The sequence below is a fragment of the Pipistrellus hanaki genome (assembly GCF_964339955.1).
Source record: "Pipistrellus hanaki genome assembly, chromosome: 7".
NCBI lineage: Eukaryota > Metazoa > Chordata > Mammalia > Chiroptera > Vespertilionidae > Pipistrellus > Pipistrellus hanaki.
This window is the reverse complement of record NC_140509.1, coordinates 53,636,875-53,663,325: the sequence shown is the minus strand read 5'-3', so window position 1 is coordinate 53,663,325 and position 26,451 is coordinate 53,636,875. Positions and strand designations below refer to the sequence as shown.

At 37.3% G+C, this 26,451-nt stretch overlaps 1 protein-coding gene and 1 pseudogene across 2 annotated transcripts in view; both read left to right on the top strand.

Annotated features, from left to right (window-relative positions):
* Nucleotides 1-26,451, top strand: part of PDSS2 (decaprenyl diphosphate synthase subunit 2) — a 173,846-nt gene that overhangs the window by 126,911 nt on the left and 20,484 nt on the right. Inside the window, exons 5-6 of the mRNA XM_084890546.1 lie at nt 7,080-7,253; nt 9,082-9,213. Of these exons, the coding sequence (XP_084746672.1) occupies nt 7,080-7,253; nt 9,082-9,213 (306 nt within the window). The remainder of the gene's footprint in view (nt 1-7,079; nt 7,254-9,081; nt 9,214-26,451) is intronic.
* LOC311625374 (ubiquitin-ribosomal protein eS31 fusion protein-like) lies at nt 9,743-12,763 on the top strand (annotated as a pseudogene). Its single transcript has one exon. The product of its transcript is annotated as a ubiquitin-ribosomal protein eS31 fusion protein-like (transcript).

Genomic DNA, 26,451 nt, shown 5'->3' with positions numbered 1-26,451 from the left:
ACACACACACACACAAAATCAATTGAACTGCATCTACTTTTACACGGTATGTCAAGCATCAGCATACACAGCATTTCAAAGCAAGCCAAGTTCCTTCTTGGTGCTGTTCAGTTTGTACATCTCAAAGAATTAGTGTTCCCTACTGCTTCTCCTGTGCAACCCATCTGAAGACTGTCTGCTGCCCTCTAGCTGTTAGAAGCTTCCCCCATCCCAAGGATACCACTGCTGAAGGGTTTATGCTGTAAAATAGTCTTCCCTTCATCATGACCACTCTTCAGCATGGTAATTGCCATACATCTCAGTAAGAACTGCTGAGTGGGTAAGGCAGGAAGGGGCTTGCTGGGACTAGACCAAAGAATTCCTGATTTTTTAATTCCCTGTAAACCCTTCTCTTTAATTTATGAATAAAATTTTAATAGCTTTATTTATTGTATAGAAACACTTTTAAAAAATAGAACTTTACTATCTCCAATGTGATTGAATTATTAAGTCAGAACAAATCACTTCATTCTTTTTCCTTCCTTAGGGTTCCTAAAAAATAAATAAATAAATATGATATCTGCTATGTAATCTTGTTACTTATATACTCTAGAATTTTGAATTTCTCTAATGGATATTATTAAAGACTGGGTTTACAGGTTTAAAATACTTCCCCCCCCCCCCCCCCCGAATATATCTTTATTGATTCAGAGAGGAAGGGAGAGGGAAAGAGGGATAGAAACTTCAATGATGAGAGAAAATCATTGACTGGCTGCTTCCTGCCTCAAGCCCAAAACCCAGGCATGTGCCCTTGACCAGAATCGAACCTAGGACTCTTCAGTCTGCAGGCTGACGTTCTATCCACTGAGCCAAACCTGCTAGGGCTAAAATATTTTTTAAAAAACAAAGTATTTCAGAGCAAGAAGAAAGAAGAGGGAGAGAGAGAAACATCCGTGAGAGACATCTATTGGCTGCCTCCGGCACTGCCCCTACTGGGAATTGAGCCTGAAACCCGGTCATGTGCCCTGATCTGGAAATGAACTTGCAGTCTTTCGGTGCATGGTTTGACGTTCAACCACTGAGCCACGCCATCCAGGCTAAAATGCTTTTTGATACATAGATGAAACTTGTCACTCCTAAATACAATCTTCTTTTCAAACTGTAAAAGATATTTTGCGTGTATTTCTATTATGTATTAAGCAAAGCAGAATCCAGTTGCTATATATATCTGAGACCCATCTCTGCCACTTATTAATGTCCAATCTTGGTCAAACTACAGTCTATAAGTCTCCTTACTTATGAAATGGGAATAATAATAATTGAATTTTTTGAGAGCTAATGTAATAATTAGGTATGATTACATAGCTCCCAGGAAATATTAGACTCTATTTTCTCCATTGCTTTCTTCTTATCCCTAAATTTACAAGGTCTTTATTGAAAATTTCTTGAACTTTACTTTTTTTTTTTTAAATAAGGCTAATAAACTTTTATGGCATTTGTTTAGCTTTTCAAAATAGCTGAAAGGGACAATTCAAATCAAACATTTAAAATGATTTAATGTGCCCAGCCGTTGGGACTCAGTGGTTGAGCATCAACCCATGAACTAGCCACATAGGGTTCTTCCTTTTAAAGGTTTTTATCTACTCTCAAAAGGTGGGTATTTCAGGGGAGGATCTCAATGGAATATTTATCAGCTTTCCAGGACATGGTCTCCACTGATTGGTTGGTGCTAAGGCAGGTCATTAGTCATCTCAGCTGTGATCTCAGAAGGAGGTCACAGTTCTGTTTCTGGCCAGGGCACATGTCCAGTTACAGGCTCAATCCCCAGTAGGGGCCGTACAAGAGGCAGCTGACCAATGATTCTCTCTCATCGTGGATGTTTCTATTTTTCCCTCTTCTCTCTGAAATCAATTTTTTTAAAAATTTAATAGTTTAATGTGGCATTAAAGAGATCTGGTCTCTTATCAAACTCAAATTTATGCTGTATTTATAAATATAGTGGCTCAAAGTATAAATCTGATGTAGAAAGCATGAGAACAGGAAATATTTGCATACTTTCTTTAAAGTACTTTTTATTCAACAGGTAGTTAGTTCCTTAGTTTTCTGAACTCTTCTGATAATATGAAAGATAGAAGTTTGGCTTGGCAGATTCTAATTGGGACTTGGACATTTTCCTAGGTCAATTCGTTTGCTTTTTTTTTTTTAATTTTTTTTTTTTTTTTACTAGTGACTCAGTGCACGACTTCTGCACGTTGAAAGGAAATTAATTAGAAGAAAGATTTATGCAGTAATTACATGACTGCAAAAAATTACATGTCAAAATAGTATTATAAAATTAAAACATGCATGCGATTGGTGCCAGCAAGAGCTTTATATGTATTTTGCATGCGCAAGTCAGCATTTATTTTTAAATTGCCAGTATGTGTCATATGTACTGGCCGGGCAGTTGGTCAGACAGATGGATGATAGGTCACTTAGCCTTTTATATATATGGATAGATTGATTTCAGAGAGGAAGGGGTAGGGAGAAAGAGATAGAAATATCAATGATGAGAGAGAATCATTGATTGACTGCCTCCTGCATGCCCCCTACTGGGGATCGAGTCCTCAACCCAGGCATGTGCCCTTGACCAGAGTCAAACCTGGGACCCTTCAATCCACAGATTGACACTCTATCCACTGAGCCAAACCAGCTAGGGCTAGTTTGCCTTCTTTTTTCTGTGACCATGAACCAGACCTTTAATCCCAAGCAGCCTCTTTTATAAACATACTTTGTTGTCATGTGAATAGGTATGTACAAATGTATTACTACTGTTTAAAAAGCAACTCAAGCCAAAACTGGTTTAGCTCAGTGGATAGAGCGTCGGCCTGCGAACTGAAAGGTCCCGGGTTCAATTCCGGTCAAGGGCATGTACCTGGGTTGCGGGCACATCCCCAGTAGGGGTTGTGCAAGAGGCAGCTGATCGATGATTCTCTCTCATCGATGTTTCTAACTCTCTATCCCTCTCTCTTCCATTCTGTAAAAAATCAACAAAATATATTTTTTTAAAAATAAATAAAATAAATAAAAAGCAACTCAAAGTACACATCCCCCAGACATCTCAGTAGCAGAACAGCGTTTTATGTGTGAGCAAAACCACCAGTGCCACTGCCTCCGGCAAACATTGTCTTGCAAGTTTCAGGTTTTTTTCCTGTGTGTTTTTGAACCAGCTTTATTTGAGCAAAAAGATCGTGTGACAGTGAATAAGAGACCTATATTTTTAAAATTAATCTACTTCTATCTGATAGTCATTCGATAGGTATGTTGACATACATTTACCTTTCTGGGGGGGAAAAGGAATTCCATCAAAAATAAATATCCACTGAATGTATCTTCCTTTAATAAATAGTAAGTCTTCAGTAAAAAGTGCACATGTGTAAGTTGATGCTGTGAGTATATCTAAATCTCATTTACCCTGACTGCATTCAATCATTTCATACCAATTCTATGTATCTGCTATCTGAAAAACTGATTTGGATGTAGTTATCAAACCAGTTTCTCAGTATTTTACAATTGAATGAATGGAGAGACTGTTTCATTTTTAACCAAGTTCATAATAAGTAATAATTTCATGTTCCGGGAATAAAATTTCTGATTAACTTAAGAACAGAATTATTGATTTATGGTCTGATTAACTTATGGTAGCAGATTTCAAGAGACTATAAACTAATTGTTTCTTTATTATCTGGATTTTCTAAGTTTTTTCAGTGATCGTGTATTGCATAATTGAAAATGTAGAAATGGTGAATAATAAAATGTCATCTTCATAATAAGAAAAATGTAATGAACAAAACTAATCTTTGATCGTTGGATATCCTGTAAGAATAATTCTGAAATAGAACTTTTGGCAGCAAAATGGTACCAGAATGTTACTGGAGACTGGAACTTGGTTCAGCAACCTCGTTTGAGTTCTGGCTAAGAAAGAATTTGGAGCCAAGATTCAAACTATATCAAAAAGTTTATTTAGAAAGTTACAGAGGTAGAAGTGAGCCATTGGGGGGGGGGGGGGGCGGGTGGAAATAGGCTCAGGAAACAAGTTACAGAGGCAAAGGAAGGGCCCTTAGAAGAAGGGAGCTTAGGAGAGAGAGGCAAGGAAAAAGTTCTTAGGGGAAATGGTGATGAAAGGCATGTGTGTGTTCTATACTGGCCACATAGGGTTCTTCCTCTTAAAGGCTCTTATCTACTCAAAAGACGGGTGTTTCGGAGGAAGAACTCACTGGACAATTCATCAGCTTTCCAGGACATGGTTGGCACTAGGGCAGGTCATTAGTCCCCTCAGCTTGTCCTTATGTCAGAGATGGCATCGCTTGCCTGGTTTTGCTGCTTTTCTGGGCCTAGAGCTGAAATACAACTGAGTCCCAAATAGTATCCCCAGGGGTTAATGCTTAAGAGAGTGGTTGTGCTAGGGCCCACATGAGAGTGGCATGAGGCCATTCTTCGGTCCCTTGTTCCTCCTCGAAAGGGTCTGCCACAAGACTAGTAACGTGCCAGGGGAGGAAAGGTCAGGGGAGGGCCCAGACTGCATGACCCACGATATGAAAGGCCAGGGGGTGTAGGTCTGAACCAAATGACCAGAGACATGTGAGAAAACAAAAGGTGACCCTGGGGGCGTGGTCCTTGTTCTCCCAGTTTTGGCTTTCTGCCCTGGTGACCTTCTGTACCTGGCCCATTGTCCTTGCTCTGCTCATGCTTGTCTGCCTACCACGGAACTATACTGATTTATCAATACACTTATATCCACATATAGACAAGGATATAAGCCATTCTGAATGTGAGTTTCTTGAGGACAATCTATTTAAAATCTTCGTTATCTATATTGTTTCACAGAGAACCTATATATTATAGGTCAGGACCTATAATAGGACCTAAATAAATGTTTGTTGTATGGTTAAAGAAGGGTAGTATACAAACCTCAAAAAGTTCATTAAGAGCTGCATAAAATTTTTTTAATATATTTTATTGATTTTTTTACAGAGAGGAAGAGAGAGGAAATATTTTATAGAGAGTCAATGAGAGAGAAACATCTATCAGCTGCCTTTTGCACATCCCTTACTGGAGATGTGCCCACAACCAAGGTACATGCCCTTGTCCAGAATCGAACCTGGGACCTTTCAGTCTGCAGGCCGAGACTCTATCCACTGAGCCAAACCGGTTTTGGCAAATTTTTTAAATATTAATTTAAGCACTTGAGGCCAAAATATGTAAAATTATACTCATTACCTTTTTTTATCTTTGAACAACTTTTTTGAGATATATTTGACATCATAAAATTTAATGATTTTTGGTTACTTTATTGAGTTGTATAATTATCACCATAAATCAATTTTAGGACATTGTCAAACATGCCCCCTTAAAGTCCTTCATGGCCATTTTTAGTTTCCACCCCAGCCTAGGCAACCACTAATCTACAATTCAAATAAATAGAATGTACCGTATATTGTCTCCTGTAGCTGAGCTGGCTCCTTTCACTTAGCTTAAATTTTTTATAAAATTTTTATATATGTTTTTATTGATTCCAGAGAGAAAGCGAGAGGGAGAAAGAGATAGAAACATCAAGGATAAGAAAGAACTATCGATTGGCTGCCTCCTGCACACACTACTGGGGATTGAGCCCACAAGCCGGGCATGTTTCCTGACCGGGAATCAAACCAAGGACCTCTTGGTTAATGGGTCGGGGCTCAATCACTGAGCCACGCTGGCTGGGCATTAATGATTCCTTTTAAAGTTTACTCATTATTTTTTATTTTTTCCTCAAATAATGGTGAAAGGAGGATTATGGTATGGGTGGTCAGAAGTAAAATGTTTCAGTTAATTAATCCTTGTTCATTAACTCTAGTTAATTGTTTCAAAGAAACACCATACAATAAACATAGTTTTATATATTTACTTTACCATTTTGCCCTTAGAGAGCTCACTGCACAGATCAGAGCAATCCAGTAGGCTAGCCACTAGCTCCTCAACCTGTTAAACACTTGAAATGTGGCTAGTGGTGTGCTGTAAGTATAAAATACACACTAGTTTTGGAAACATTATAAAAATATAATTATTTCATTTATAATTTTATATTTAGTATATATATATATATATATATAAATAATATTTTTATATATTGGGATAAAATAAAATATGGTATTAAGATTAATTTCACCTCTTTTTTAACTTTTTTAATGTAACTCCTGGCAAATTTTAAATTGCAGATGTGGCTTTCATTATATTTTTATTAATGTCACTGGTCTAGAGTCAGTGTGTGTATACTCACAGGTACTATAATGATTTTCATAATTTAAAAATGAAGAAACTAAATAAATTACAGTTATACCCTCCTTTATCATATTGTTTCTTCTTATGGGAATAAAGTTTGATGAATAATCTAATTATACTAGTACTCCATTATGATGGATTGCTTCCTCTCTGATTTCTCTGTTTAACTGTTTACAAAAGATTGTAGTTCCTTCATTATGCCTTTAACATTTTCATATAAGTTAACAGAAGTAGGATTCTTGTATTTTAGAATATAAGCACTTAAGAACTGATGTGAATATATAAGGGAGTTAGAGGTCCAATTATCTAATTTTGCTTTAGTCTATAAATACATTTTAACAGAAGTCCCCTATCTAAAGATAAAATTTGCTTCAGCATTTTTTTTTTTTTCATTTCCCCCCTTCCTCCTTACCCTTAAAAGGGCAGTTCTCATCCTAGCCAAACCGTTGATATAGCGTTGGGCTGAGGACTGAAGGGTCCTGAGCTGCAGGCTCAATCCCCAGTGGGGGATGTGCAGGAGGCAGCCAATCAGGGATTCTCTCTCACCATTACTGTTTCTATCCCTCTCACCCTCTCCCCTCCTCTCTGAAATCAATTAAAAAATAAAAATAAAGAATATGGGCCCTTTGTTTTTTTTAAAGGCCCCTTAGCTCTCTTTAGGTAGGTTCAGCATCTCTTAGTTCTGTCTTGTGGCAATAGCGTATTTTGAATACTTTGTATCTTAACTTTTATTCTTTAAAAACTGAAACAATTCATTTACTTCCAACACCTTTTTTTCTTGGTTTTTGTTGCATTTTTAGGAAGATCATATCACAAATGACATTGGAATATCGACTTGGAAGGAGCAGACTTTTCTCTCCCATGGTGCCTTATTAGCAAAGAGCTGCCAAGCTGCAATGGAATTAGCAAAGCATGATGCTGAGGTTCAGGATATGGCATTTCAGTATGGGAAGCACATGGCCATGAGTCATAAGGTATTTGCACACCCTTTCTCCTTCTCAGTGCTTAAAGAGCTAAAATTATACATCAGAAACCTTGGGCCATTTGGTAAGCTTTTTCTCAAAAAATGTTTATTGTGTGTTTAAAACCTATCAGTCATAGACAGTGATTGTTATATAAACAGTGTGATTGGTGAATACTGTATAATTTTGACAGAAAGCTGTAGCTTACTTTAACCGTATTTGTGATATTTGTCTTTTCTTACCACCTGAAAGGGTTCTTGAAAGAACTCTTGCAATTGTTAAATTACATGTAATGTTGCTATTTATGGAATATTTTCATTTTTGTTGCAGTTCTTTTCTATTGTAGTTCCTTATGTAAAACAAATTATGGAAAGTTAATGAAATTTGGAAATGTATTGAATAAACTTGAAAGCTTTACTTCTAATAACTGGTTCTTTTGAATAGGCATAGTAAAATATAAAATGTCCTAAGATTAGCTTTCCAATGTTTCCTCTATGGATATATAATTGTAAAATTGTACTTAATATATTTATACTTTAAATGTTACTTAAATAGCTTATAAGAAGGAGGAAACATATATATACATAGCTAATATGCTAAGAGTCCTACCCTCCGACTGGTCGCTTGACGTGCACTGACCATCAGGGGCAGACACTCAACACAGGAGCTGCCCTGATGCTCACTGGCACCCACAAAGCAATACTCATCTTCCACCAAGTGGGACACAGGCCCCGCTACCACATCAGAGCAACAGCCCACCAAATCACAGCCAATGCTGCTAAGACCCATGGTGCAAAATGTGGCCCACCTTCCTCTCCATAATGGCTAGCCTCCTTGGAGTTTCTTCAGCCCGGGAATATGACTTGCTTTATAGCCAGGTGCAAACATTTCACACTTTAACCAAATGTCTGTGAAGCGTTTTCCCGTGCCTCATCTCATTTGATCCTCACAGAAGTCCTGGAGTAGGTAGATAGGAGACTCGGTGGAATCCTATTTTCTTTTCACTAGCCAGAAAACAGAGATTTAGAAAGTTTAGAAACATGACCCAACTGAAAAGAAGTAAGAAATGGTGGGCCCTGAAAGTGACTTCAGGTTCTGTCACTGTACAGAATGCAGTCAAACACTGCTGCAGTTAAACATTTTACCCTTGGTTCTCCCGGCATGATCTACAATAATAGTCTGCTTAGTGATGATATTTACTGCTGTGTTGTTAACAATTACCAGAAAGAGAAGTTGGGGTGCTTCATTGGGCTGGAAAAAGTTTAACTATATCAGAAAGCAGGTCTAATTAAGCAAATTTATTATATATTTATAAAAGGCTAAGTTGACTCATGCATGCACGATACATATAAAGCTCTTGCTGGCACCAATTGCATGTGTGTTTTGATATGTCATTGTCGATTGTGAATTTGGTTGACACTTCTATTATAGAGAAAGGGCGAATAGTGATATTAAAATATTTCTTCTAACTAATTTCCTTTGCACTGGGCCACTAATATTAGTATAAATGTAGTTTGTCCAGATAATTTTTACATATTTTATTAAATCTTAGGTTAGCTTAGTAAGTAATTATATTTATTAGATGTTTTTAAGTCCTGACCTTGAACTTAAAGTAAAATAAAGGTTTCTGCTAAATAAAAAAAAGGGATATGTTAAGGAAAAATTATTTTAAAGATTATTGTTTAATCATATAAACTGGTTTTTGGCTTATTAAAGTAAACCTAAAACCTGCATTTCTTAAACTTTATTTTTCACTGTATTACCTAATACATTCAGTATATGACTAAGACATACTAGTGTATATGCATTTCATTTACTTAACTCTTTTCACTCCTTCTAGATAAATTCTGATCTCCAGCCTTTTATTAAAGAAAAGACCAGTGACCCCACGACGTTTAATCTGAACTCAGCTCCTGTAGTCTTACATCAGGAGATTCTTGGAAGAGATTTGTGGATTAAACAGATTGGTGAGGTAAATGAAAGTATTCTATATTAGGTTCCAGTAGAATTAACTGATTTTAGAACATAATTCATATTTTATGACGATCTAAGACATCAGCCATATAGATCAGCCATATAAGAACTTATTCATATAACAGGTAAAAGTCTTACTTTGTAATCTACATTTTAAATGTAGGTAAAATGTTACTTACAAGATGAAAACTGCAATACTATGTTTGTTATTATCTGAATTCTTAGGATACTGCAACACAAAACTAGTGTGTATGGTGAATACTAATTAACTCAGATGATTTTTTTTTTTTTTTCTAAAGGCTTTCAAAAATTGGGCTCTGGTAATAGCACTACCCTTTAACTGACAGCAATTTTCCATCTGCAAGCTCTAGCACAAGCTGCAGAATTCCAGGAGGTCCGTCTGTCAGCTCATTGGGTTATTTTAAAACAAACTTGGACCCTGAATATTCAAGTTCTCAGGCATTACATTGGGGGAAAGCATGGTTAAGTGGGAAGGGTAAAGGGGCTTAAGTTGGATAAATGTTCCACTTTTGGGATGGGGAAGTTGTGGGTGATAAAAGGAAACTTTTTTGTTTTTTGTTTAATCCAGAAATCCTAGTTCAAAAGTTCTTGCTCTTCTACCTAAAATTTCACGGAATTTATGTAACTTCATGGTTCTGATTGATTGAGTTAACCTGAGGCTGACACAGGGAAGGAACCAGGCACAGCTGAGGGGATAGCCACCATGCTTAAAGTAAAGAGTTCCTAAATGGCATCTGCATTCAGAAAGATAGCCGAAACTGGTTTGGCTCCGTGGATAGAGCACCGGCCTGCGGACTGGAGGGTCCCAGGTTCGATTCCCATCAAGGGCACGTAATTGGTTGTGGGCACATCCCTGGTGCTGGGTGTGCGGGAGGCAGCTGATCGATGTTTCTAATTCTTTATCCCTCTCCCTTCCTCTCTGTAAAAAAAATCAATAAGATATATTTTTAAAAAAAAGAAAAATAAGATTTTTGCTCCCCTACTCCTCCTCCCCTTATTGGCTCTCAAAATGCTATCAGCCATCTTAAAATCCCTCTTATTCACCAGGTAGGAAACAATAGGATTCCTTTCTGGGGAAACTGTCAAGCTCAGGCAATAAGTCCTGCAGATGTGAATGACTGAGGCCCCCAGTGAGCTCGCCATGTCCTTGCAGCCCTTCAACAGTGAGGCCCACCAGTTGACAAGCCCCAAAGTATCCAAGGGCAGCACCATAGGTACTAGAGGGCCACTGGGCATTTGAGTAAAACCTCTGCCATAAAAGAATGAGGCAAGGCTCTCCCTTTCCGATCCGTCATCTGAGGTGCAGTGGCAGATTTTCATGAACATCCTTACAGGGAAGACCATCTCTCTCAAAGCTGAACCCTTGGATACAATAAAAAGCATAAAGGCCTAGATCCAGGATAAGAAAGGATTTCCTCCTGATCAGCAAAGACTAATCTTTGCTGGCAAGCAACTGGCAGATGGACATACTTTGTCTGACTATGACATTCAAAAGGATCCACTCTTCATCTTGTGTCGAGACTTCATGGTGGTGCTAAGAAAAGGGAGAAGTCCTACACCACTCCCAAGAAGAATAAGCATCAGAGAAAAAAGGTTAAGCTGGCTGTCCTAAAATACTACAAAATGGACGAGAGTGGCAAAATCAGTTGCTCTCATCAGGAATGGCCTTCAATGAATGTGGTGCTGGAGTTTTTTTATGGCTAGTCTCTTTGACAGATGACATTGTGGCAACTATTATCTGATCTATTACTTCAACAAACCAGAAGACAAGTAATTGTATATGGGTTAATAAAATACATGAAATAACATTAATAAAAGAAAAGAATGATTCAAAATCAAACTGAAAAAAAGAGGGAACTTAGAAGAAACAGAGAAAGTGTAAAAAAAAAAAAAAAAACACACATTTTCAAAAGTACTATAATCAGCAAACTCAGGAGATAGTAAGTCCATAAAATAAGAGGTTATATCTTTTTAAAATGACAATCCAAGAATGAGAAATTATGAAATAAAAAGTATAAAGAATTTTTTTAATAGAAGGTATAAATGAGAAACATCTCCCAGAAATTTGAATGAAAAGATAATAGAAAATAAAAAAAGTTAAGAAAATTAGAAGACCAATTTAAAAGATTCTATTATGAATCCCAAAAAGAGAATATTAAAAATTCAAACAAAAAATTAACAATGAATTTTTTAAAAGAAAAGAAAATTTCTAAAAACGGAAGGACCTCAATCTCCAAATTGAACTAATGCCCTAAATAATGAATTTTAAAAGATGCATGACAAATTTCATCATTATCAGATTTTGAAACAATTGGAGATAAAAAGGATATCCTAGTACTAATAGAAAGAAAAAGAAAGCCAAGGCTGGTTTGGCTCAGCGGTAGAGCATCTGTCTGCGGAATGAAGGGTCCCAGGTTCGATTCCTGTCAAGGGCATGTACATTGGTTGCTGGCACATCCCCGGTAGGGGGTGTGCAAGAGGCAGCTGGTTGATGTTTCTCTCTCATGGACGTTTTTAGCTCTCTATCTCTTTCCCTTCCTCTCTGTAAAAAATCAATAAAATACATTAAAAAAAAAGAAAGAAAGAAAGAAAGAAAGAAAGAAAGAAAGAAAGAAAGAAAGAGAAAATCCTACCCGCAAAGGATGAAGAATCAGTTGGTTAGAGCATTATCCCAGTACACCAAGGTTATAGGTTTGATCCCCACTCAAGGCACTTTTTAAAAAAATAATCATAGTAATCAAAATGACCATGGAGACATTGAAAGCTTCAAGACAATGGAGTTTACTTCAGTATTCAAAGAGAAAAACTTTTCCAACTTAGAATTTTATGCCAGTCATGTTATCAAGTGAGACATTAAAGACAATTAACCCTTTGCACTCCGAACCATTCTGGACATTGGCTACCAGCTACTCGACGCTACTTTGTGGAGGAAACGTGCGTTGAAATAACTCAATTCCCCGTAATCACTAATAAACTGCAATGTTCCCTGAGAGGGGACATCCGAGTGATATGCTAGAATTCCGATGTCCCCTGAGAGGGGACAGCGGAGTGCAAAAGGTTAAAAACAGATAAGGAAGGTCTCAAAAAACTTACCTTCCAAGCATCTTTTTTCAGAGAGCAGGTGGAGTATTTCTATCAAGGCAAGTGAGTAACCAAGAAAAAGGAAGTCGTGGAATTTAGGAAGTAGAGGATGAGACATAGATGTGAGGCAGTGGGGAGGAATATGAAGGGAGAAATAATAAGCCAACAGTGTTGCCAATAATAAGAACACTTACCATGTGCCAAGAACTGTTCTAATGGAAAATCCGAGGGATTCACTACCTTGTGCACAGTCACACAGGTAGCACATGGTGGAGCCAGGACTCAAGCTCATGTAGCCTAGCTCCAGGGCCCATGTCCTAAGAATAACATGCTATACTAGAGCATCCAAGCAAGTTCTAGGCTGATGGCTATGCATCCAATCTGTATTGGAACAGGAGGACAGAGACCTCCAGGAGAACTATCTTTAAGGGAAAAATGGTACTGAGATTGCCTAATGTCTACGGCCATACCACCCTGAACGCGCCCGATCTCGTCTGAGATTGCCTAATGTACTTTACCATATAGAGAATTTAGGGACAAATTAATGATAGGCACAGAAAAGTAAAGGTTCCTGTTACTATTACTGCAAAAACAAAATTTGCCCCAAATTTTAGCTACTTCTAATAATCATTTTATTGATTCTCTGGGTCAGGAATTTGGACAGTGCACTGAGAGGGTGACTGCTCTTTGATTTCTGGGGCCTCTACTGTAAAGACCCAGTGGCTGGAAGTAACTCAGTAATGCTGGGGCCTGTGATCATTTGGAAACTTCACTCTCACCTGGCACCTGGGCTGGGCTGTCACGAAACCAGGCTGCTGACCAACCGGAATGCTCACACATGGCCCCTCCATTTAGTTTGGCTTCCTCACAGCATGGCAGCAGCAGAGTAGTCAGACTGTTTTCCTGCCTGATTGGAACTCCAAACACAAGTGTTCCATCTGCACCATATCCTAGGGTCAGCCTCCCAAGTCACACAGTCATTTTCATGATGTCCTGGCAATTCAAGGGGAGGATTGTAGATTTCACCTATCAAATGGGAAGAGTTTCCAAGAATTTGGGGCCCACATTTTAAAAGCCACACTCAACAAATGAGATAAATTGAGGTTATTGGCGATAATAAAAAAATTTTAATGTGTAAGAAAGGAAATTAATCAGTTCTCTACATGGCCTAAATTTATATATATATATATAGCATAAAATACAAATATTAATTTAAAGCAAGTGTCATCAATGCAAGGAAGCTAAGGGGAAAATGTATTTTGGTCATGTAAGAAATGTGGAGGTGGGGTGGTTGGGGAGAGGTCAATGGGTGAAAAAGAAGACTTATGTAATACTATAAACAATAAAAAAAAAAATTTAAAGAGAGAGAAGATAAGATCATTTTCCTTACAATTCAGGTACCCCCTCCCTTACCTCTGCCTAAATTGTCCATGTAAATTATTTACAAAGTGGGATTGCTTTGAGCTTGGCTGGAAATTGTTTTTAAAAAGGTGGATTTCTCAAAGAAAAAGAAAAGAAATGGGATTTTTTTTTCATGGTAGGATCAATAGATAATGTGTAAAATTTAATCAAGGAGGAATAATATATGAAGATTAACAGCAAAATAAACAGTTAAAGAAAGGGACACAGAACAGACAGAGTCTAGAGAATGGTTAAAATTTTAGTAGAAGTCTTATATTATTTGACTTTTTAAATAATATACATATATTTGGATTTATTTTAAAACTTTTATTTTAAAATGTTACATACTTTATTACAGTGATTTTACTTCTAGTCATCTATACCAGGAAAAAATTATCAGAGATTGGGCAAAGACTTTTGTATTAAAATATAGTAAAATACTAATTCTAAAAGAAAAAACATGAAAATTGATGCATTTCAATATAGAAAAATGTTAAATGAAGTATCATACAATTGAGATATTACATGACTATTGAATATTGTATCACTAAGGGTATATTTATGTATTTTTTGACAGCTGAACTGAAGATATATATACAGATGGTGTTAGTAGCTCTAATTGAGTTACAGTAGAATACATTACAGATTTACATTTTGGTTGAAAAAATACAACTAAATATGTTCAGTGAAAGCTACCAACTATTCAGATATATACATATACATGTAAGAGTAGCATAGATATGAATTTTAAAGGAACTTCACAGAAAAAGAACATATTTAACTCTTAGTTTCCTTGTAAGCACGCTAAGTTGTCAATGTAGACGACATGAGAGTCCAGAATTTTTTAAACAGCTGGTGAAATATTCCCAAATCAGTATCCCCAATTTGATTTAAATTCAAAGGGATATCCTTTCCAAATCATCGGTGTGTAGCCACTGACTTCAGACTCTTCTCCTTATACCTGTACATCTGAGTCATGAACAGGGTCGCTGATGAGAGAGGATGCATTCATCTGAAGCAAATAAATGTCAGTGGCAACATTGTTCAGATTGAAAATACCTAACAAGTTTATTTTAATTTTCTAAATTATAATTTCAGATTTATATAAAGCTGTATAAGAGAATGATCTGGCACTGTGAATGAGTTAGGGAACACAATTTGCATAACACTTGAGAGAGACATTCTATCCTAAATCTCATGGAGGTTTCTTATCAATTCTAAAACTGGTCCTTTCTAATGCTCTTTTTCCAATCCTTTCATGAAATTTGCCTCCTCTGCACATTTGTGGGTCCTCTCCTCCCCCAAGTTTTGAATTTTATTGCAACATCCTTAAGGATAATAGTGAATTCACCTTTGAATTATTCATAGTATCTGGCTTAGTGACTTACTTGAAGTAGTCATTCAGTTAATATTTATCAAAAAGTATGTGTGGTGCATGACCTCACTCATTTATGGATAATAAAGAACATTATAAACTGATGAACCAAAAGATAGATATAGAGACAGTAAAGTAACAAGCTGACTGTCAAATTACAGCAGGAAGGGAGATCTGAGGAAGATAAGAGATCAACCAAAGGACTTGTATACATGTGTATAAGTACAACCAATGGACACAAAACTCTGGGGAGGGAGGGCATGTATGGGGGGGGGGGGGCTATGGTATATGTACAGAGATAATTTAATTTAAAAAATAAAAATAAATAAATACTTCACTAAAAAAAGAAGGAAAAAAAGTATGTATGGTGTCATCTTCGCAGGATAAGCTATATTTGATGGCAGCCGTTTTGTTAAATAGAGTCAAGCTGGTGTAGTGGAAATGGCCCGTAGAGGACCAGGATTTGGAAGGCCTGGCTTCTAGTTTGGGCTTCGCTAGCATCTGTAAAACCTTAATCACATCCTTTCACGTCTTTTTTATTATTTTCTGCAAAATGATGGCATTTGAACTAGATCATTTCTAAGGTCCCTTTCAGCTCTTAAATAAATCTAAGAAATAGGTCTCTTAGGCAAGAAATGCATCATAAGAAAAATATTTATCTCTATTAGAAGCTTAATACTTGTTTTGAGATTGAGAAATAGAAAAGTCTTGTTCCTGAAGGTAGAAGTCACCTATGATCTCTTATTTTCACATATGAAATAACTTCCCTGCTCTTCTCAGACAGTTGTATGTCCTATCTACTCTTTTGATTTCCTGCTTGGGGAAAGTGAGAATTAATGACTAGACAAGGAAGGAAGGAGATGACATACCCTTAGTGCCCATTCAACATCATTGTGAAGTCAGGAGGAAGAGCACCTCTGGAATTTTTCATATCAAGCGCTGTTACCCCTCTCCAACTCTCTCTTTCCCCCCAAAAAAATCTTAAGATTAGCTAGCCCTCTTCCATCGCACCCATAGGTACACACACACACACACACACACACACACACCATACTCTTTCACAAGAGGCAATTTAGGGCACTAACCAGATCTGAAACAGCTGAAAAATATTTGTTGGCCAATATCTCCATACTAAATTCTACAGATTTCTCCCTACCCTAATTTTAAATTTAAATTCATAGCTGCTGAAAAATAATGATCAGGTAAAACTACTGATAGTGAATGGGTGATTCGCCCTAGGGAGGTGAAGTCATTACTCAGTTAGCATTTGATCCCTAATAAAAAGAAGGTGGAATCTTCCTGGGAATCACAGAGCTCTAACTCTCGGGGAGTCCAGGGGCTATTGCAGGTCAGCAGCTTTATTTTTAATGATCCTCCTAGTTTTCTGCTGCCATTACAAGTCACCTAAAGAAATAGGAATTATATTATTTCTTGGTTATTTCTGAAAGTACCAAAATGTCACTTAGGCTTGTGGCATTCTGACACTGTCATAACCAGCCATAAAATACCTTACATGAACTGCATATTACCAATGCCAGGCTGCCCCTAAATATCCTACTGTTCTTATTCAAAAAGTTAAGACAAGGATGGTTAGGCAAAGCTGGTATGTAATATATACATAACACATGCATATTTGTAATCTAAAACCTTTCCAGCTATGTAACTGGAGAGCCGGATTCTTCTACCAAACCAAAAAACTCAATTGGCTACTTTAACTGCTGGACTAGCAGATATAGTGGATTTCTAACTTGTAACCTTTTTAATCCTCACACACTATACCCAAACCATTCTTCTATCCCCTAACAAACCTCCTTTTTAATGCATAAACTCTACCTCTTAATACCAATGCAAATGTACAGAGAGTTTATTTCTGGTAAGACCTGTTTTCTCTAAAGGAACCAATTATATTTATGCCTATGCCAAGACAAAATACCTTTAAAATGTCTTTTTGTAGCCACCAATGTAATCTTTTAATCAAACGAGAAACCAAGTATTACATGGACTGAGAGCACCCTATAGATTAAAAATTAAATATATCTAACAAACTTAATTTCTCCAATAATGAGACAAACTGCTATTGTGTAATTCCTGATGTAACAGAGAAGTATACAGCATTATCTGTGTAATTACCTTGCCAGAATGTTATACTTGAACTATAAGAAAACAATCAGACAAATCCCAGATAAGGGACATTCTGCAGAACAACTGACCTGAACTAAATGCCAATATTGGACATAAAACTGGCCTTCCAGGGCCACAGAATTCCCACCCTAGGGCCATGGCCCAATTTGTCCATAACCTTGCAGAAGAGGCCCCACTAGTAAGCGCTACCGTGACCTATGGAAGCCTTGATTGGCCACATTTTGGCACTAAACCAACCCCTCCTGCGATCCCTACAGCTATTCAGAGCTGGAAAAATATAGTCACTAGTGCTCAAACTGGTAGTTTGTGACAGCTCACAGTAAAGGAAGCTCTGCTGAATGGTTTGGTGACCACTGAGGAGAGGATGTGATTTTATGTCGGCAAGATCATAGGCAAGTGTAGCATCCTTGGCTATAATGTTTGAAGATCAATCTTTAACATCTGTTTCTTTTTGGTTTAGTATTTGAGAGTTCTTGGAATATGAGTGATCAGAATGGTGTTTGAATTTTTAAAATATCTGTCAAAAATGTCAACATTATGAAATAAAATGTAGTGGTGCGTGGACTGTAGTAGATTAGAAGATGTTAAAAAGCCATGACATCTGCCGAAACTGGTTTGGCTCAGTGGATAGAGCATTGACCTGCGGACTGAAAGGTCCCAGGTTCGATTCTGGTCAAGGTCATGTACCTTGGTTGCAGGCACATCCCCAATAGGGTGTGTGCAGGAGGCAGCTGATCGATGTTTCTCTCTCATCTATGTTTCTAACTATCTATTCCTCTCTCTTTCTTTCTGTAAAAAAAATCAATAAAATATATTTTTTTAAAAAGCCATGACATCCATTAAGAATATAAGATTTTTAATTTGATCTTCGATTGTGATAAAAACAGCTCTGAAGGACACTGTTGGTTGACTTGGAAATTTTGGATATAAATTATATTTTAAATATTATAGTAAGTGTTACACTTGTCATATGTGATCATGTGTTGGGTTATGTAGAACATCGTTTTGTTTTATTTGGAGATAAATGCTGAAGGATGAGGCATCACAATGTCTACAATTTACTCTCATATACTCGGCAAATGATCATATAGAGAGAAAGCAAATATGGCAAAATACTACCAATTGGTTAATCTAGGTGGAGGGCAAATGGGTGTTTATTATATTCTTTCAACTAAAAAGTTTGAGAGAAAAGTAGTTTTCATTGAAAACTAAAGAAGAGAATCTTTTAAAATAAAGTTTAAAAAAGACTGTAGCTGATAGCATGGGGGAAGAATAACATGATAATAGGGATGATCAGTCTCGAGGATTTTTCGACTCCCTGCTGTGGAATATTAGTTTTCTGCTTTTAGAAAAAGGTTTCCCCGTATCCAGCTTTCAAGTCCAGATAACAGTAGGTGGAAACTGGAAACAGTTCATTTATATAATCCGATCCTTGTTACCTGACTTATGAAAAAGCATTTGCTTCTTAAAATAAAAGACCACATTGTACATCCATTACTTGCCAACAGGGAATTTATCTGGCTCAGTCTGCAGAGACTGGTATATGAACCTTTGGAATCAATCCCTCTGTGCATCCTCTCAGAGTGCTGGGGGGTTTTTGCTTTTGTATAGAATATTGTTTTACAGTACTCACGATAGCTGTCTGAGCAGGCCTCCAATGTCATGAGCACTGGCACACATCTTGTCTATTTCATATAGTTTTGCATGTGTTTTAATTTACTGGGGTGACATTAGTTAATAAACCTTATATAAGTTCAGGTGTATAATTCTGTAATACATCATCTGTATATTGTATTGTGTGTTCACCACCCCAAGTAATTTAGCCTCCTCTGCCCTCTTCTACCTCTCCCCACCCCACTCTCCCTCTGGTAATCGCCACACTGTTTCTGTTTCTATGGGTTACCTTTTCCACCCAACCTCCCTCTCCAATGACAACTGTCAGCCTATTCTCTGTATCTATGAGTCTGTTTCTGTTTTGATTGTTACTTTATTGTGTTCATTAAATTCCACATATAAGCAAAATCATATGGTACTTGTCTTTCTCTGACTGGCTTATTTCACTTAGCATAATACTTTCCAGGTCCATCAATGCTATCACAAAAGGTAAGATTTTCTTTTTTTTACAGACAAGTAGTATTTTATTGTGTAAAAGTACCACATCGTTTTTATCCACTGACCCACCAATGGACACTTGGGCTGCTTCCAAATCTTGGCTATTGTAAATAAGGTTGTAGTGAACATAGGGGTACATATATTCTTTCTGATTGGGGTTTCAGGATTCTTAGGCTATATTTACAGAAGTCGGATCACTGAGTCAAATGGCGGTTCCATTTTTTATTTTGGGATGATAGCTTTATACTACTCTCCACAGTGGCTGCACCAATCTGCATTCCCACCAACAGGGCACAAAGATTTCCTTTTCTTCACATCCTCACCAGCACTTGTTTGTTGATTTATTGATGATAGCTATTCTGATACACGTGAGGTGATATCTCATTGTGGTTTGAATTTGCATTTCTCTGATACTTAGTGATGGTGAGCATCTTTTCATGTGTCTATTGACCTTCTGTATGGCCTCTTTGGAGAAGTGTACATTCAGGTCTTTTGCCCATTTTTAATTGGATTGTTTGATTTTTGGCTTTTTTTTGTGTGTTTTTAGGTGTGGGGGGGGGGTTTTGTGTGTTTTGTTGCGTGTGTGTTTTTTATGTTGCATTTTATAAATTCTTTTTTTTTTATCTGAATCAATTTAATTTGCCTTCTGAGCCATCTTTTTTTTTATTTTTCTTTTTTTTTTTAGGTGGTATATAAATTCTTTATAAATTCTGGATATTAATCTCTTACCTGATGTATTATTGGCCAATATGCCCTCCCACTGAGTGGGTTATCTTTTCATTTTGTTGATGGTTTTCTTTGCTATGCAAAAATCTTTTACTTTGATGTAGTCCATTTTATTTTATTTTTGTTTCCCTTGCCCAAGGAGATATATCAGAAAAATGTTGCTATGAGAAATGTCCAAGATTTACTGCCTATATTTTCTTCCAGGATTTTTATGGTTTCAAATCTAACATTTAAGTCTTTAATCCATTTTTACTATATTCTTGTGCACAATGTAAGAAGGTGGTCTGGTTTTATTTTCTTGCACGTATCTGTCCAATTTTGCCAACACCATTTATTGAATAGATTGTTTTTAACCCATTATATGTTCTTGCCTCCTGTGTCAAATATTAACTGACTATAGAGGCATGGGTTTATTTCTGGCTCTCTATTGCATTCCATTAATCTATATTTCTGTTTTTATGCCAGTACCATACTATTTTTATTACTGTAGCCTTGTAATATAATAGTTTGGTAGCAGTTTGATATAATAGTTTGCTTCCTCCAACTTTCTCCTTTCTTCTTTTTCAAGATAGGTGAGGCTATGTGGGGTCTTTTGTGGTTCCATATAAATTTTTTGAATATTTGTTCAAGTTCTATGAAATATGCCATTGGTATCTTGATAGGAATGGTGTTGAATCTATAGATTGTTTGGGGTAGTATGAACCTTTTAATAATGTTAAGCCTTCTTATCTGTGAACATGATGTATGCTTCCACTTATTTGTATCTTCTTCAGTTTCTTTCTTCGGTGTCTTAAAATTTATTCGGGTTGGTTGCTCTATACTTTAGTTGTAATTCCAGTTTGGTTCTAGGAGGAGGTGAGTACGGCTTCCGCCTACTTTGCTGCCATTTCAGATCCCTCCTCCCAACCCCCATTTCACATGTTTTTAAGATAAAACAAGGTTCAAACAATACATGTTCTGTGAACTGCTAAAGATTAGGAAAAATTACTTTCTTTTCTCATGGCCTGGATTGACAAGAAGTTCACCTACAGGAGACAAAAAGATGAGTGAATCTATCTTAAAAACCCTAGTAATAAAGTCCTTGGGGAACTGCCATGTATGGTAGAACTCACTGGGCTCCTGGCAATGAAGAGTGTGGCAGGGAGAGTGTGGCAGGGAGAGGTTCGGCACTGCTTGCTGTTGGAATACCGTCTGCATGTATTTTATACCGGCCTATTTTGGTCCCCAGTGAGAAAGTTATTTTAATAAAATCTGCTCTGCTAGAAATATTCACAAGTGGCAGGTGTCAGAAAAAGGGAAGTTACAGCACTCCATTTTCCTTGATACTTTAAGGAGTTTATGAAGTTGTTTGTTCCCTTTTAACCTTTATAAGTAAACACTGGTGCATCCAGAAGCCCAAGTCGAAAAGGACATTAGATGTAGGCTGGACCAGTGATCCTCAAGTAGATCGAAATCTCAGAGCCCGGATTCAGAGGATCTGTATTTTTAACAAAATGCCCAAGTGATTCTGCTACCGCCAGCCCAGAGTTTGTGAGAGCCCAGCATTTGGGAACATCTGGTCTGATCCCGTCCAGAAGTCTTATTTACGGACCAGAAAATAAAGGCCCACATAAAGATGTTTAAATTATCCAGGTTATTAACATATTGTGAACATATGAACATATTTCCTGTCTCCCAGCATATCCATCCTCCCAGGTCACAGTGCCTCCTGGAGTGGTCACAGATAAGGTCTTTGGCCACTTGCTTTCCTCTGTAGACAAGACCTACTTAACACCAGAGGCTTTGTGATGTCATGTTGAAATCTCCTGAGGGTGCCTGACTTCCATTCTAGGCTCTCTTCACTTCAACATACTGCCTTCAGGTTGAGGCACTTAATCTCACTAAACCACTGCCTCTGAGAAAATTACTAGCTCATTCTTCTGTTCTACACTTGATTTTCATGAATTCTTGATTTTCTATAAGTTCCCTTCTTTAGTCCACTTAGAAGCTGGGTACTGAAGTGAAAATGTGATAATGTTCAGTATGGATAAAAATACATATATTTGTAAGACACATCCAGTGGCTCCACATTTGCTACATACTGGCTCTGAACCTGAACACCCAGCTTTCCTAGAACGAAGAGTGAGTAAAGTGAACTTTGCTTTGTAAGTTACCTGAATAGATAGTACATAACTAACACATATAAAGAAAAAGCAGCCGAAACCTGTTTGGCTCAGTGGATAGAGCGTCAGTCTGCAGACTGAAAGGTCCCAGGTTTGATTCTGGTCAAGGACATGTACATTGGTTGCAAGCATATCCCCGGTAGGGGTGTGCAGGAGGCAGCTGGTCGATGTTTCTCATCGATGTTTCTAGCTCTCTACCCCTCTCCCTTCCTCTCTATAAAAAATCAATAAAATACATATTTTTTTAAAAAGCATCCATCCATCTGTTCATTCCTTCACCAAGTATTGTTGACCATCTATTGTATGTGAGCACTGATCCAGACATGGACTACATAGTGAGAAGGAGAGAAACTTCCCTACGCATGGAGCCTTGGTCCTAAGGGGGACTGGATGTGAAGCCTGTCTAAAGGCAGAGATCTTCATCTGTGCTGTTCATGGCTGGGCCTCTGGTGCCTCCGCCTAAGAACTGCACAGTGGGTGATTGTTTAAGGAATGGAATTACTGTATTCTGTTTCATCCATCAGGTGAAATAGAAACTATATCCCCCCCCCCCAAATTAACTATTTTACAAAAAAGAAATGGGATAGACAGTGCTTACTGAGAAATATTATCTATATAAGGAATTAAATCATCCTTTGCATCCGTTTCTAATTTGCTACATTTTTATTCTAAAGGCTTTTTGTGAAAAGAAATGTTTTCTATCAGAATGTGTACTTCAGAAGTGTATATGACATAAGTAAAAATTAACCCACAGAGCAGTTGGAAATATAATATACAGTGTACCTACAAAAACTTAAATATTTATAATTTTGCTCTGTAAAGAAAAGGGTACTTTTATATGTAAGCTAAAGCAGCCCACGATGAAATGGTTTTGCAATGTTAGAATGCTTGTTTGATAATATAAAAGGTTATTTGGGCTCATCCAGTGTGGCACAGTGATTGAGCATCAACCTATGAACCAGGAGATCACGGTTCGATTCCCGGTCAGGGCACAAACCTGGGTTGTGGGCTCAATCCCTAGTGTGGGGCATGCAGGAAGCAGCCAATCAATGATTTCCTCTCATTGATGTCTTTATCTCCCTCTATTTTCCTCTCTAAATTCAATAAAAATGTTTTCTGTTGTTATTTCAAAAAAGTCATTCGGGTGAGCTACCTATCAGTAGTTACAGTCTGCTCAGATTTAATGGCTGTGATGGTCATGCTGCATTTCTATGTAGCCTTCTAGTCTCTCAGCCTTCAAAACATTTAAGGGTTGTTACTGCACACATATGGATTACAGACATGAGGTTTCTCTGTCATCCTCCCCAGCAAAGTGTATCTCTGGGTGAAAGGGTACACTAAGAATACAAAATAAAATGAGAGTTTGAAAATAGCTTGGGATTAAGTAAGCACCAATACTTCCAAATAATAGAATTCTCTAAGATGATTAGTTTATATGCAAAGTATGTGATGAAAAAAAAGGTTTTATAAGAATTTATAATAGGAGTACTCTAGAGGTCCTAATTTATAAACAGCATTAGGTTCACGCTCACCACCTGAAGAAACACGGTTGATTTTCATTTTCATGAGACAAACTGGGAAATGCTCAGTGCTCCCAGAAGGACAAGTCCACCCTAAGTCATTGTAAATATATAGTTTCTCTACCCTTTGCCTGCAATCTCAAGACACAAAAAAGTTCCTCAACTTCTTAACTTTCAACAATTACTATTTTCAACGCTTTTAACATGTCTTTTGTGTTAAATACTGAAAGATGAGAATGTTGAAATACCTAGAATGAAGAGGAGCTGTTAGAACAGAAACAAAATTAAACGTCATGAGATGACAGATGTTTGCAGGAATGAGTTTGAGAATAGGAACAACTCTGCATTATTTAATCCCTACCTGTTTGGCTCAGTGGGTAGAACGTCAGCCTGGGGACCAAAGGGTCCTGGGTTCAATCCTGGTCAAGGGCATGTAACACAGTTGCAGGCTCCTCCCTGGCCCAGGCCCTGGCTGGGCTGTGCAGGAGGCAACCAACTGACATGTTTCTCTCACATCCATATTTCTGTCTTGCCCTCTCTCTTCCACTCTCTTTAAAAATCAATGGGAAAATATCCTCAGCAAGAATTAACAACAAAAAACAAGTGCTGTACCTGAGCAATCCATACTAATCAGCAAGAGACAAGGAGAAGGCCCAGCTGCTGTGGCTCAGTAGTTGAGCATGAACCTGTGAACCAGAAGGTCATGGTTCAGTTCCTGGTCAGGGCAGGAGAGGAACTAGTGTAGATTTAACATAGACATTAAAACCAAATGCATGCAACAACAAAAATAATAAATTTAACTAAGGAGGTAAGAGAACTGTATTCAGAAAAGCTATAGGACATTTAAAAGGAAATAGAAGAAGATATAAATAAATGGAAACATACCATGTTCATGAATTGGAAGAATTAACATCATTAAAATGTCCATGCTATGCAAAGCAAAGATTCAACGCAATTCCTATTAAAATACCACTGCCATATTTCATAGACCTAGAACAAATATTCCAAAAATTTATATGGAATCAAGGAAGATCTTGAATAGCTTCAGCAATCCTGAGAAAGAAGAACAAAGTTGGAGGTGTCACAATATAATATCAAATTATATTACAAGGCCATCAAAATTAAAACAGCCTGATTCTGGCATCTATAATAATAAAAGTACAATATGCTAATTAAATCAGATGACCTTCCGGACAAAGCCAGGGCTGCGAAGGAAGCCCAGATCCCGGGTGCCAGAGGAAAGCCAGTGCGGTCAGCCAAGGGAAGGAAGGCCTACTCTTGCATGAATTTTGTGCATCGGGCCTCTAGTATAAGAATAGACATATAGATCAATGGAACAGAACAGAGAGCCCAAAAATATTTGACAAAGGAGGTAAGAGCATGCAACAGAATAAAGACAGTTTCTTCAATAAATGGTGTTGGAAAAAAATATGCAAAAAAAAAAATGAAATTAGACCACCAACTTACACTGTACACAAGAATAAACTCAAAATGGATTAAAGCCTTAAATGTAATTGCAAAACCACAAAAATCCTAGAAGAAAACATAGGCAGTAAAGTCCAGATGTCCCTTGTAGCAATATTTTTGCTTATATATCTCCTAGAGCAAGAGAAACAACAACAAAAAATAAACAAATAGGATTACTTCTAAACTAAAAAGCTGAACAGCAAAAAAAAAAAAAAAAAAAAAACCAGCAACAAAATGAAAAGGGAATCCACTGGATGGGAGAAAATATTTGCTAACGATACATCTGATAAGAGGTAAATTTCCAAAATATACGAAGAACTCATACAGCTCAACACCAGGAAGACAAACAATCTCATTAAAGAATGGGCAAAGGACCTGAATAGATACTTCTCCAAAATGGACATGCAGATGGCTAATAAACATATGGGGGCAGGGGGACGCTCAATGTCACAAATCATAAGAGAGATGCAAATTAAAACCACAGTGAGATATCACCTCACAGCTGCCAGGATGGCTGTCATTAATAAATCAGCAAGTGCTGGTACGGACATGGAGAAACGGGAATACTCATGCACTGCTGGTGGGAATGTAGGCTGGTGCAGCCACAGTGGAAAACAATATGGAGCTGCCTTTTGACCAGTGACCCCTGGGAATGTATTCCAAGAATTCAAAATTAGAAAATTTATTTCTAATCAGAAAGGCTGCACAAGAATACGCCCCTTGTGTTCGTAGCAGTGTTATTTACAATAGCCACGATCTGGAAGCAGCACATGTGCCCATCCGCAGAGTGGATAGGAAAAACGATAGTATTTACCCCTGGAATACTTCACAGCCATAAAAAGGGAACTTTTTACCCTAGCTGGTTTGGCTCAGTTGAATGAGCATTGGCCTGCGGTCTATAGGGTCCTGGGTTCAATTCCAGTCAAGCTTGATCCCCAGTGGGGGGAGTGTAGAAGGCAGCCAATCAATGATTCTCTCTCATCATTGATGTTTCTATCTCTCTGCCTTTCCCTTCCTCTCTGAAATCAATAAAAATACCAAAAAAAATTAAAAATAATTTTAAAAAGGGAACTTTTACTTTTTGTGACAGCATGGATAGAGATTATTATGCTGAGTGAAAGAAGCCAGTCAGAAAAAGACAAATATCATATGATTTCACTTGTATATGGAATCTAATAAACAAAATAAACTGATGAACAAAATAAGACCAGAGGCATGGATACATAGAA